Source organism: Mus caroli, chromosome 7 (assembly GCF_900094665.2).
Source record: "Mus caroli chromosome 7, CAROLI_EIJ_v1.1, whole genome shotgun sequence".
NCBI lineage: Eukaryota > Metazoa > Chordata > Mammalia > Rodentia > Muridae > Mus > Mus caroli.
The window spans coordinates 114,648,797-114,663,173 of record NC_034576.1 but is presented as its reverse complement, the minus strand read 5'-3'; the positions used below and the strand labels follow the sequence as shown (position 1 = coordinate 114,663,173).

General features: G+C 47.5%; 1 protein-coding gene across 3 annotated transcripts in view; it reads right to left on the bottom strand.

The window, feature by feature from the left end:
* The window catches only part of Micalcl (MICAL C-terminal like), a 48,524-nt gene that overhangs the window by 28,711 nt on the left and 5,436 nt on the right, over nt 1-14,377 (bottom strand). Inside the window, exons 1-4 of one of the 3 annotated variants that reach the window (XM_021169144.1) lie at nt 9,694-9,822; nt 8,610-8,684; nt 4,231-4,376; nt 2,424-3,705 (exon numbers count right to left, since the gene is read on the bottom strand). In XM_021169144.1, the coding sequence (XP_021024803.1) occupies nt 2,424-3,705; nt 4,231-4,365 (1,417 nt within the window). In that variant the 5' untranslated portion in view covers nt 4,366-4,376; nt 8,610-8,684; nt 9,694-9,822. Of the gene's footprint in view, nt 1-2,423; nt 3,706-4,230; nt 4,377-8,609; nt 8,685-9,350; nt 9,454-9,693; nt 9,823-14,377 lie in introns of those variants that run through there. The other 2 variants (XM_021169145.2, XM_021169147.2) reach the window with 2 other exon arrangements.

The following is a 14,377-nucleotide window of genomic DNA, read 5'->3' as shown; positions in this document are numbered from 1 at the left end:
TAAGTACACTATAGCTTCTCCAGACACCCCAGAAGAGGGCATCAGATCTCATTTTGGATGGTTGTGAGCCACCATGTGGTTGCTGGGATTTGAACTCAGGACCTTCAGAAGAGCAGTCGGTGCTCCTAACCAGTGAGCCATCTCTCCAGCCATACTTTTCTCTTTATTTCTGATTTTTAAAGATAAAGTCTCACATTGTAGCCCATGCTGCCTCAAACTTACATTCTTTTTGCTTTGGACTTTTGAGTGTTAGGACTATAGACATCACTGCCACACCCAACCACATGCCCTTTAATGTTAAAGCTGATAAATGTATTTCCTATTAAAAATCTATTACAGGAGCTGGAGAGATGGCCCAGTTAAGAGCATCTGTTGCTCTTGCTGAGGATTCAGGTTTGACTCCCAGCACCCACACAATGGCTCACAACCATTTGTAGCTCTAGTTCCAAGGGGACCAGATAGCCTCTTCTGGCCCCTGTTGGTATCAGGCACATACATGGTATACAGATATACATGTAGGTAATACATGCACATGCACAAAATAAAAAATGAATAAATCTAAAATTAAATACATATGTGTAATAAATGACTTTTGTTTTATTTTATTTTGTTTTGTTTGAGACAGGGTTTCTCTGTATAGCTCTGGCTGTCCTGGAACTCACTCTGTAGACCAGGCTAGCCTCGAACTCAGAAATCCGCCTGCCTCTGCCTCCCAAGTGCTGGGATTAAAGGCGTGCGCCACCACCACTCGGCATAAATGACATTTTATGGTGTGATTTTAAAAGAATCCTTATATCCAAGTTACCTTTGCTTATTCCAAACTTGGCTGCAAATAAGTTCTCTTGTTAATTAGGCAGATGTTTGATTAGGATGCAAAGAAGATAAATAATCAATTTCTTGGAAACTGATTTTTTCCCCTAAGAGTTAAAAAAAAATTAAGAGATAAAAAAATATAAAGAAAAAGTTTTCTTTTGAAAACTGAAAGTAATCGGATGACAATTTGTTTAAAGCAATCACGTGAACATTCAACAACAAAAGAAGTCACTGTCTGAGAGACAGCTCAGTGGGTGCGAATGTTGCTTGCTGTGTAAGTGTGAGCACCTGGGTTAAAATCCCCACATCAAAAGCTGCACAGGGCTGCACCCACTACTGCAATCCTGGCATTGTACGGGAGCGGACAGGAGGATCATGGGACTTACTGGCTTCCAGCCTAGATCTAAGTTTAGTGAGAGACGCTGTCTCCAGGGAGTAAGAAGTCAGGGAGGAACAGAGCAGGACACCCAGCAATCTCTTCTAGCCTAGAATGCACATGCATGCACACATCCACATGCATGCACACATCCACATACATGCACATGCACCACACATTCACACAGCCTTAGAAACAAAAAAAGAAATGCCTGGTGTGTGCTTAAACTGTTCTTAAAGAAATACACTAAATTTTGGCAAGGTGCAAAAACATAACATGTTCTGCTTCTTGTGAGATATTTCTGTACTGTTTGATTACTCTGACTCTTTGATATATTAATTAAATAATCAACAACAACCAGCTTCAAATATAAAATGTCTCTATTTTTCATTGGTAATCAAACATACAGAAAAGTGGTTAGTAATTCAAAGAAAACTAAAAGGTACATGTGTAAAAATGTCCAACCAGCAACATCCATATGGTATAAATACATCCACCTATAAATATTTGCATATTTAAAATTATATTGCATATATACTTATAAGTTAAACAGTAAAATAATAGTTCATTAAATTACAACACTGTCATAAAATAGGACATTCTTTCAAATCACATTTATATAGACTCTGGTCATTTATATGATACCTAGAATATAAAGTTGATTTTTAAAAAATATACAATTGTATGTACATCTCAATAAAAATGTTCATATAGTCACACAGAAGGAAACTGGTAGGATTACTAGTTTAACTCTTTCTATAATTTCATTTTTTCTCCAGATTTCTCTTACAAAAATTTCAAGTTTCCTTAAACTTTCTTTCAATTGCATTCATTTGTGTGTGTGCGCACGCGTGTGTGTTTATTGGGGGAGGGAGGCACAGATGTGGCGGTCACAGGACAACTTGCGGGGAGTAGATTTTGTCTCTCCACCTTGTGGGTCCTGGGGATAGAACTCAGGTCCTCAGGCCTGGCAGCAATAGCCTTGAGACCAGCTGAGTCATCTCACCAGTACCAACTGAGATCAGCCGAGCCATCTCACCAGTACCAACTGAGACCAGCTGAGCCATCTCACCAGTACCAACTGAGACCAGCTGAGCCATCTCACCAGTACCAACGTTTCACACTTTTGTCAGAATGAATTGGAGAAGGAAACCAAAAGTGCACAATGTCTGTTGATCCAGTGAGGCCACTGACTGCTGAGCACCAACTCTAGACCACTAGGAAAGTCACTTACGTGCATCTTGCCCTGTGGAAGAAGGATGTGCCACCTGTCCCATGGAGGTGCTGCCAACAGGCTGTACCAACTTCTCCAAGGATGGGACTCTGTTCCCTGGTGGCCCCTTCTCCTTGGGGCTATTAAAGAAGTCCCCAATGTCCTTTCTTTGTTTGCATTCCTGGAGAAAACTCTCAAAGGATTTATCTTTGAGGCCAAGGGAAGAAATAGGTGAGGCTCCTGTCTTTGGACGGTGAGTGGCATCCTGCAAACTCACTTTCTCCAGGAGTGTGGGGACATCTTCAACCTTGCTGTGAGGTGTGGTTGAAAAGAACATCTTGGATGGACGATTAGGTAAACTCCGGCTGCGGAGGATGGGGTTGGGAAGGCTAAGGTCTGAGGCTTGGGCAACCTTAGATGTTGGAGAAGCCAGAGAGAAGAATGCTGACGCCTTCTTGGCCATGTGTCTCCCTGGAGACTGCTGGTCCCCATCTTTACTGGAACCCAGTTTCCGGAGGCTGAACGAACGAGCATGTGGCTGGCCCCTAGGCAAAGTTTTGGACTCTGGCTTCGGGCTGGTCTTCTTTCCAGCTTCAGAGTTGGGGAGCAGAGACCTAAGGATGGCATTTGCTATGAGCTTCAGGGGGGATTTGGGTGGGGGCAACTCTCGCTCCTGAGGTGCCTTGACAGCTGGGGTACGCATCCCCCCCAGGGCCTTTTTCTGGGATAGCAGCTTCTCTTTCACCGCCTGAGAGAGGGTAGAAGAGCAGGTTGGCTTCAGGCTACCACCTCTGCTGTTCTCAGCACTTTCCTGAGAGAGCTGCTCCCCAGTCTTGTGCTCCTGGGTGTAGTCACTCCAGTCTAGCAACTGGGTCTTCTGCTCCTCAGTGAGGACTAATTTCTTTAAGCCCAACTTCCTTTCTTTGGACAGCTCTGGTCCACCTGGCTGTCCCATCCTGGATTCCTCACTCAGGTCTCCAGGGTTCCCTGCAGCACCAAGAGCTAGGTTTTGATTGGGCAAATACTGGTCCTTCCCTGAAATGGGGTGGTGTATGCTTCTGGTGTTTCCAAGAGCCTGTGCTTCCTGGCAGCCCTCTGAAGCTGAGATCTCCTCAGGACTTCTGAGGCTTTCTCTACCGGGCTCCACCAGGCAGTCTTCTGTGCTCTCTAGCATGGGGCTATGAGGCAGATAGAGGGGAATTTCCTTCGCAATCCCGTGAGCCCTGGCACGTCTGAGGTAGATTGGAGTGGGGCTGACATCGCCTCTGGAGATCTGTGGGGAGTGGAGGTTGTAAGCTGGCACCTATGGGAGTGGGCAGAAATATTGGTTACTTAAAGCCTTTGTTTCTATGGGGAAGGGCAAGGTCAATGCACACACCACCTGCCTTCCTCCTCCCACTCTGAGATACTCAAAGTCAGAAGGAAGCTATAGAAAGGTCACTCTTTGGCCCAAGTGGCTAGAACTTGCTGGCATCTATCCACAGTCCCTTACTCAAATCATTCAAGACTCTCTAATCAAAGATCATTCGAGGCTCCAAAAAAAGTGGTTCTCAACCTGTAGGTTACAGCCCCTTGGGAGAATCAACTGACCCTTCCACAGGGGTCACTTAAGAGCAACGAAAACCACAGGTGTTTATGTTACAATTCATAATAGTAGCAAAATTAGTTATGAAGTAGCAATGAAATAATTTTATAGTTGAGGGTCACCACAGCATGAGGGACTGTATTGAAGGGACACCAATTAGGAAGGTTGAGAAACCCTGATTTAGTGAGGCATATGGCCAGTTGGCTTTCCCATCTCCTGGGCAGAGACCTGGAGTGCAGTTACCTGGGGAGAGGAGGAATCGTCTGTAGTGTGCCCAGGTACACTGGCTGAAGAAAATGAAGATGGGAGGGAAGATGAAGAAGACGAAGATGGAGGAGGAGGAGGCTCCTTTGGAGACGATGGTGCTCTTTGGTTCATGGGTGTTGAATCTATGAAGGAAATGACATATTCCATTGCTACCTTGTTTTTAGCATAAAAGAAAAGATTGTGGCTAGATCCTCAGTTTTAGGAAGGGAGATGCTGGGGGTGGGTTCAGAGGTTCCTAGTGGCCATAACTTGGGACTTGTCAGCAGGGCCCTGGAGAAGAAGTCATGCAAGCTAGCAGTTCAGCCTTCTGTAAGATCGTTCCCAGGAGATGAGCACGCAACCCGAAGAGTGCTTCTTGGAGACTGACATTTACCGCTAACGCTTCCCCGAAGTCATGGTGGGCAGGAGCTGGGATTGCACTAAATCTCTCTGTCAATAAACCATGTTAAGTTTCTTGCCACAAGATGTCAGACCATTAGCTGTGGGCATGGACAGGATAGATGGCTTGGTCCTAATGAAATGGGCTCTTCCTCTCACATGAGGAAAAAAGCCCCTAAAGGGCTCTTAGACAAGGTGGTTAGCTTGAGATTTTATGAGGGGCCCAAGAGGAGGGAGGTTATACCCATATCAACAGTTCGAATCACAGAGAATTAATGGGTCCTTGCCAAACTTCTACGGCTCAGGAAACAGGCAGGAAGTAATGTATCGCTTCAGAGATGTTTGAGAAAGGATGGCCGCTGGCCTCTGGGGAGGAGTGCAGTTCTGAACTGTGGGCAGCTGAAATCATCCTGCCCTGCAAGAGCAGGATTCTGACAGTACTTCCCGTCCTGGCTCGTCCCATCCTGTCCCATCCAGTCCCGTCCCATCCCGGGAGGCCATTTAGACCCACGTATACTGACACTTCCTGTCTCTCTTCCTCCTCTTCCCTTCCAACTAGGTAACCTCAAATCTGCAAGATCAGATATTTTATCTCCAGGATGGAGCATTTCAAATAACTTATATTGAGCTAGATTCAGAAAAAAAGCAGTCTTTCATGGGCATGCTCAGGGCTTTCTTCTCAGGCCATGACAAGCCTTTGTGGCCCTGAGCAGCATTCCTTAGGCACATCCTGGGACTGTGTGTCATTAGTTTATTTTCCATCCAGTACTCTAACTCCCTGCTTCAACCAGCTCAGTGGCCCATTTAGATTTCTCTTCAGTATGTCCAACCAACAGGTTCTAGCTCATTTCTTAGTTCAACACAATTCCCAGGCTTCAGTTTTCCCCAAAGCTCTAGGCGATAGGTACCTGATCATGTTCTCAAACTATGCTTCTGTTGCTCTGAGAAAATGTGAGGAACTTGACACAGGGTCAGGCATCTCTGGGGACACACATCTGAAGAAAAGCTAAGTCTAAGTTACCTCCACCCCAAAAGAGTTTCAAACATCTTTCGGGGGTGGGGAGGTCTTGGTGGACTTTCAGTATGCTTTTTGCTCTCTTTACATAAAGATTAGCATGTTAGGCAGTGCATACCAGGTGTGGGCTCTCAAAAGATGGCTGCTGTACATGTGGTCCATGAGCTCCCGTAGGGTACCCCACCCTTGGCCCAGGATGTTTCTGAGGGGAAAGATAACTGGGGAACGTGGCTGCTGTGGAGGTGGGTTAGAGGAAAACCCTGGGAGAAAGGCCATCAGCTGCCAGGAACTGATGCAGGGGAGGCGCTGGCCTCCAGCCCATTACCCACACCCCATCCCAGCCTGCAACATAATGGTTCTAGCCTAAAAAGGCAAAACTTGTGAGTGAGTCGTTGTCTTGCTTCCTGCCCCCAGTTACTAGATTCCTGCCAAATTCCTTCTCCCCCTCTTTCTCGCCCCCTCAATCTCCTCTCCCTGCCGTCCGCTGAATCAGGCTCCTTAAGTAGCCTCCAAAGTCTCCTCAGCTCCACAGACTGTCCCTTTGTTCCTCTGAGGAGTCACAGGGGACCTTGTGACAGAGTCAGGGACACCTTGGGCTAGACACAAGCTAGACAGAGAAGTCTTGGGATCTATGAGATCGTGATGCAGAAGCCACTCCCCTCTCCTTCCTCTCATCCCAGGATCCATCCTTGCTGTGAGATCTCTGGTCACAACGTCCTTATCCATTATCTTAAATCAGAGGTTGTGGAAGGCTTGAGAAATGAGGCCTGGTCTCTCCCCTTGACTTTGTCACTGGGCCAAGGCATTGCCCAAGGGCCAGGCACGACCCCAGAGGGGAAAGAAAGGCCAGGGAGGAGCTGAGAGATGGGAAACCTCTTCCATGAGACTGGTCATGTCTTCAAGCTCCTCTAAAAGATTGGAAAGGGACCCCCAGGAACCCAATTTATTCACAGGAGCAAGTTACTCACGTCCAGTGTCCTTATCCAAAAGTACCACCCACCATGCAGACACATGCTAGCTTAGCATGATTCGCATCCATTTCCCTCCCCTTGCACACAAACTATCTGGCAAATAGATAGACCCCTAGTCTGCCTCAGAGGCCGTGGGACACCCTGCCCAGCCAGGGTTGCTCTAACTCTTGGCTTAGGAGCTCATTCTTTATCTACCTCCATACTCTTCTCCCATTCTTGCTGCAGAGCTCTGAGATGGCCCAGCCAGGCTGCTTTGTCCTCTGTAGGGCATAGGGACTGAGTGCTACTGGCTCTCAGGTCCTTTTGTGCCAAAGGGGTTGAAAAGTAGGCCCCAGACAGGATTATAGTCTTTGTGCCCTCTGGGGCAATTCCTTGTGTGACTTTCTCTTGTTTTCGTTTGACAGCAGCGGCCTTTTCCCCTGATGGTGACGTTCAGTTCACTCTAAGCCAGCTCAATTGGAAAGGATGCCTATGCCCTATATCCTATAAACCTTGTTCTGGGGCATAGGGGTTCTTGACTTTCGGGGTTGACATGACTGGGATTCGGAGTACTACTGCTTCCTAGTATGAAGGACTCTGTCTTCTCAAAGTCTTGGAGCGCCCTCTAGGGCCAGCATCCTGCAAGTCTGAACCCATATACTGTTTCATTGTGCCCTAATCCAACCAGTTTTCAAACTCCCTTCCTTCCTTTTTCCCTCTCTCTCTTCCCCCCCTTTTACACATAAACAAGAACTCCTTTGAACTAGACCTTGCTAGGTCACAGAAACAACAGGCTCAAGTCCTGTCTGCACCTAGCACGACTGTTGCTTAAGATTCACACCCTGTATCCATTAGTAATGGAATGCTAAAGTCTCCAGGTCTGTCCCCAGAGTCCACCTCTGAGTAGTAGAAGTCTGTCTTGTTTTTTTTTTTTTTTTTTTTTTTTTTAGAACCCCTGTCCCTGCTGTTTGCCAAAATCCTATCTCACTTTATGCTGGAAGCTTGCTGAGGACAGACTGAGCGCCCTGACACTGGTGGTACTCAACTGTTGGGATGGCTTTAGCACCCAGGAAGACAGGCCTGAGAGGGATCCTAGTGCTTCTGTTGTGGGGAGACTCCTGGAAACCTTAGTTCCCTCTGTCCTCTCAGGTTTGCCACCTGAAGGAGCTCAGGTGATTCAGGTGTCATCTTAGCTTGTTCCCAGGTATGCAGGCCTGGTCTGGCTCCAAAGGCACAGGAGAGGTGGTGAGTCTGGGGGTTGGTGGGAAGTGACTCATTGGCCAGGAATCAAGCTGACTCAGAAGGAGGAAGAGCAGAAGCCCAAGGCTGTGTTGGGTCAGCCTGGGCAGATGGAGGCAGGAGAGAATATGCAGACTAGGGGAGGCAGAAGGGGGTGATGGGGTCAGAGCAGGGTGGAGCCTCAGCTTCTCACTCAAGGGTCCTGGAGGAATTCTGTTTGCTGTGTGACTGTGTGTGCATGGGCACTGTACCTTTTGTGGGAGCTCTGAAACTCACCTGGGGCCAAGATCTAGAGAAGAAATAAACTAACTCTCTCTCTCTCTCTCTCTCTCTCTCTCTGTGTGTGTGTGTGTGTGTGTGTGTGTGTGTGTTTACCCTCATATTCTAGTGCAAGCTGCTATCTTCTTGCCTTGGTCACAATGACATAGAACCAAAAGCAGAGGTGGGGTGGGGTTGGGATCTAGTCCAGTTCCTGGGACAGAACCAAGAACCTGTCTCTCAGTTTCCCTTCTTTCTCATTTCAAACTTGGAGCTCATAGCTGCTACAGCTCTGGTCTGGTGAAACTACAGAACCTTAAGGTGCTGGGATTTCAGAGTAGAGGGAGAGGAATGGAGAGTTCCCAAATCCCTCGGCAATGATTACAGCCAGCGGTGGAAATCAAGTCAAGCTAACAGTTTTCCTTGCCCTTGGATTCCAGGCTTGGCCAGAGAAGATACCATGTAAGGAATGAGCGAGACTGCCCTCCCCACCCCTCCCCCTGCCCATGACTCACTGGACTGGAATCTTCTTCTCCAGTTCTGGTATTTGCTTGAAGTTGGAGACTGGAGGCTATGGGCCCGCTGCAGAGCTGAGGAGGGAGTAAGAGACCATTAACTGTGTAGGAGAGGAATTTGTCTCCCATGGCTTACTCACCAAAAGTTAGCAGGCAGACGCTTAGGATGGGCTGAGACACTTCTTATCATAGTGTACTTCTCTGACCCCCTCCCATTATTCATTCATTCATTCACTCACTCACTCACTCATTCATACACATATCAAATAATTACATAGGAGGCTGGGGAGATGGTTTGATTCCCTGAAACCCAGATTAAATGCTGGAAGCAGGAAGGATAGCCTCCCCAGGGAAGAGCCCAGTGCTAACTGGTCAGGCCTGGAAACACATACAAGTAACACTATATAAACAAGACAGGTTATATTTAGAAATATATCTGTATGATACAAATACATATATGCATGCAATAGCAATTAAGTAAAAAAGAGGCCATGGTTTGAAGGAGAGGAGGGAGAACTGTATAGGAGAGTTTGGAGGGAGGGAAAGAAAAGGAGAAATGTTGTAATTAGATTCTAATCTCAAAAAGAAATCTGGCTGTAGAGGCATGTGTCTGAAATGGTGGCAGTCCTACGGTGAGATGTGAGAATCGGTGGGGTGCTCACAGCCCACCGGGTCTGCAGTGTACTGCATAGAAACATCAGGAGAGACCCTGCCCCAATAAAGTAGAAAGTGAGAACCCACTCCTGGAAGTTGAGTTCCTGTGGAAGCACTTTTGCAGGGCCCTGTGTGCTTCCCCTCTGCCTGGCTGGGCCTTGAGCACAGGCACTGGCCACCCCGAACCTCAGAACAGATGTGGCATCTAGGTGTATCCTGTTCCTGTGCAGGGCTCTCAGGCACGGGCCCTGTGCTTCCATCATAGAGAAAGGAGGGGTGTGAGTGCACATGTGAGGGGCAGAAGGTAGAACTGGGAGGTATGGGGGAGGAAGAGACCCCCAGGAGGAGTCTGGGTGTGGGAGAATGAACAGGGAAGGTTCGAACACAGAACTCTTTGGATCCAACACCTCACCAGTGAATGTTCTCTCACCTCACTTAGACATCGCCCTACCCCTGTGAGCTGACTTGAGCACTGTCATGCCAGCCGCTACCTGGGTTTCCTTTCTCAGGACAAGAACCTTCAGCTCCTAAGGGTCTCTGCTTTAACCTCAATGGGATAGTGGAACTGATGGCTCAGATGCTCCACTGGTGGTAATAGGCCACGTAGGCATTGTTTTACCATAGTGAGGTCATAATATAATAAGAGTCCTAGGTCAGAGGCCCGGCTCCATGGGTTCTGTGAAGCTTGGGTTGAGACATGTCCCAGGAGGCTCAGGCATTTGAATGCTTGGGCACACTGGAGGAAGTGTGTCACTGAGAGGGCTGGACTCGGAGAATGTATAGCCTCACCCTTCTTCCTGTTCACTTTCTGCTTTGTGTTTGCCATTGGAGAGGTGAGCTCCCAGCTTCTTGCTCTGGCCGCCATGCCTGCCTGCCATCTACTGTCAGGCCTTCTTGCCATGCTGGACTCTCATCCCTCTGGAGCTGTAAGCCCAAATAAATCCATCCTTTTCTAAGTTTGACCTGGCCATGGTGTTTTACCCAGATGTCAAGCTTTCCCCAGAGAAAGTGAGCAGACACCCATGGTGAAAATGCAGGGAAATATTTTAAACATCACAAAGCAAGCATTTGAGCCCATCTCTGGAGCGCTAATGTGAGCTCTGGGTTTAATAGACAAAGGTCTGGGTCAGGAGGCAAGAGGACAAAGTCCAGGTGGGGCTGGTTAATCAGTGTTTTGTTCTGGCTCTGCACAGTGACTAGAAGAAACATCTTAGTGCTTGAGAGAACAGGCCACGCCCTTCTCATGATCATGGCAGCTGGGGGTGGGCTGTGTGCGATCTCATCACCGTGACCGTTTGCCATGCTCTGCTGCTCTGGCATCTAAGGAGTGACTGTAGGTTATTACAGTGACTGGAAACCTGTAGACTTCTTTGGGGGCCTGGAACAGGACTCTAAAAGTAAGCCAGGATCACTCTCTTCTTTATGCCTTCAACCTTGGCAGGTGGGAGAGATGGGGCGGGTATCACTTAGTTCAACAGACGCTTCCGAAGTGATTGACACGCAGGAGTCTGGCCCAAAGCTTGGACAAAGACAGAAGCAAATTCAAGCAGAAAGGCCAGGTTTCCTTCCTCTGTATTGCCCTGTGGGCCCAAGTGAGGAGCAGCACTGCTTTCTTAATTTTGAGATTATAATATAATCACATCATCTCTCCCTTCCCTTTCCTCCCTCTGGACCGTCCCATATTCCTGTCCTTGCTCTCTTTCAAATTCATGGCCTCGGATTTTCCCCATTAATTGTTGTTACATGCATATATATAGGCAATGGGGTCATGTGTTCTTCCCAGGCGAACACTGTTTCTTCCCCTCTCAGCACGCCTTAGTTGAGTACAGTTCTTTATGTAGGGTTGAGTCCACGTGGGCTTTTCCCCACCCACGTTGGCATGTGGATGTCCTAACTCGGCTTCCGTTTAGGTAGTCATGTTGGTGAAACTTCATGGCTGTAGCATTTGACATGACTAGGAGACACAATCTCATTGAAAACATCCCGGTTCTCTGGATCTTACAATCTTCCTGTTCCCTCTGGATTTAGCACTGTTCAGCAAAAGAATCTGTCTGTCTATCTCTTTCTGTCTCTTTCTCTCCCTCTGCCCCCTCTCTTATTTCTTTCTCTTCCTTTGTGTTTGATATGATCTCACTATGTAGTACTGGCTGGCCTGTATCTTGCTGTGCAGACCAGGATGACCTCAGGCTAACAGCAACCCTCCTCCCTCTGCTGGGAATACAGGTTTGCATAACCACATCGGGCAAAAGAAATGTCTAAGTAACGTTTACAGCAATTGAGCAGTGTCAAACAGCACAAAGCTTAGCTGAGTCCCTTCTCTCAAGCTTGCACTCTGTGTGTACTACTACATAGTAGTATGTTTGCATGTAGGTTTTATGTTCGTTTTAAAAAATGTATCTGAGTATTTGCTTGTATGTATGCCTGGGTACCACGTGCATGCCTGGTGCCCTCAGAGTCCAGAAGATGTGTCATAGTCCCTGGAGCTGGCAGTACAGGCAGTTGTGAGCCACCATGTGAGGGCTGGATCCTCTGCAAGTGCTCTTACCTTCCGAGCTCTCTCTCTCTGGCCCTACTCTGTGTTATTTTAAAGGATCACTGTTGTAGCTCACAGTGCACAACCTGTTTTGGGGAAAGGCATAGAGGGCAGGAATGTAGCCAGATGTCGTTGATCTGATTTCATTGTTACGTACTAGCAATGTGCTTCCTTCTCTATAGCTGTTGTCAAATGATCACTCAAAGATGAAGAACTGACTTGTTTAGGCTGGCACAACTTGGGGACAGATTGCCCTCCTTAGTTGTACTGATTTCTGTCCACGAACTCGATGAATTAGATATATTCGCTTAGTGGCTTGGGCAGGTGCTGGAGCCACTTCATTCAAACACACCAGGAAGCTGCCCTGCTGTGATGCCTAAAGCACAGGCATGCTGACCTGCATCGATGCACTTGGGATTCTTTTGCCAGTGCAGACACTTGATCTTGCTCTAGCCCACGGAGCCTGGCTCTGGGATGGTAGAGATTTAGGACTATGCCTTTGACGTAAGATTAATATAAACCACTGACCTGGGTTCTCATGCTTTGGATTTTAAGTGTCCCTAAAGGGCTAGCATGTTAAAAAGCTTGGTGCTTAGCCTGTGGTGCTGGGGAAGGCTGTGGGAGCTTTAGGAGGCGGGGTCTAGGGCAGGGAAGCTGGGTCACTGGGCTTGGAGCTTTGAAGGACCTTGAGGATCCTTGCCCCTTTCTGGTTTTCTTTTCATTGCTGAGATGACACCAGGTGAGCAGTGTTCTCCACCATGGTGTGCTGCCCCACCACAGGCTCAAAGGCACCTGGGCCAGGAGACCAGAGACTGTCACCCTGCCACGGCAAGCCAGAGTCTTGCCTGCTTATAAGTTATATATCTCAGTGTTTCCCCTGCTCCCCGCCCCCAGCAGTGGAACGCTAATCAAGACACAGAGAGTTTAAGGGAATGTTTTCTAGTTTCTCTGACACAAGGGTTTAAGTTGCTTCACACCCTTATCACAACCTCAGCCTAGAAGGTTCTAGGTTGAAGAACTAGAAGGGTATGGAAGGTTCCTGGGCATGCCAAGGCAGACCTGGAAATCTCTTGTTAAGCTAAAGGACCACCAAAGCCATTATCTTTTTCCATTTACTCACGTGTTATAAAAGGGTACAAGTGACTTTGAATTTTGAACTTTATACATTGTTGAGACTGTCATAGACTATGGGGACTTTTGAAGTTAGACTAAATGTATTTTTTTATTATGGTATGGCCAGGTATGGCCCCCACAGACTCATGTGTTTGAACAAGCCTATGGGGGTCAGGGGGTGGAATGTAGTGGTTTGAGTATGGTTGGCCCATGGGAAGTGGTATTATTAGGAGGTGTGGCCTTGTTGGGGGAAGTGCATCACTGTGGGGGTGGGCTTTGAGGTCCTGTGCTCAAGCTCCACCCAGTGTGGAGAGACCCTCCTCCTGGCTGTCTGTAGAAGAGTCTCCTGCTGCTGCCTTTGAAGCAAGATGTAGAATACTCAGCTCTCTCTAGAGCACCATGTCTGCCTGGACAGTGCCATGATGATGATAGACTGAACTGCTGAGATTGGAAGCTAGCCCCAATTAAATGAAAAAAAGGATGGAGTAAAACTAGAGGAAACAATAAAAAAATGCTTAGAAAGATGGAGAGGGGGTTTGTCTCCCCTTGGGGTTGTTGTGGATACTGTGATCACAGCTATATAAATCAGGAGTCTTACAAACAATACCTAGCTCTTACCCGGGTTCCTCTGAATTTACCGGGAGGCAGTGATGCAGCAAGCATCTTAGCTGGCGGACCTCCATGAGACCCACTAGCTAGGTTTACCCAGTGCTGTTTGGGAAAGTGAGGGGCTTATGTCATCACTGTGATGCCTGGCACTGCAGACTGTCTAAAGGAGGGGAGGCTTACTAGCCAGCAGGGTTTTAGAGAGTTCAGTCCATAACTAGCTGGGTCTATCGCTATTGGTGTGCAGTGCCACAGAGCATCATATAGTGGGTCGAACAGTCCCACTGGGAAACAGGGAAAGTGGGAGGAAGACTTGGGGCTAAGATATGCCTATGAGAGACACTCACAGTGACCTACTTGCCCCAACCAGGCCCCACAGTCTCATGGGCCTTTCAGCTATGGACTCATTGACAAGTTAATCCTCTAAAGTTAGCACCATTCATGATTTAATTAACCGTCAATAGCTAGGGACTAAGCCTGCAACACACAAGCATTTGGCAGGGGTTGAGGGTTGAGGAGAGACACGTCATATCTACACTGCAGCACCTCTGTAAGAAAGGTTACATCTGCACTGGGGCTTGTCTGCCGATCATCATCATCACTGCTAAAAACTGAATCAACAGACAGATGCAAGTCAAACGATCTACCCGTTTTCCTCTCTGCTTAAAAACTCATTGTAGAATAAAGTTGGCTTTATTCTACTGCCAAGACTTCTCTAGATTCTGAGGGTCAACCTGTGCTTCACAGAGTCAGATCTTGGCATGTCCTTCCCTGCCAGCACAAGGTGCTTAAAAAACCAGACATTGTTAAGGACATGACATCTCTCAACATCATTTATTTGACATAAATAGAAGCTTTCTGC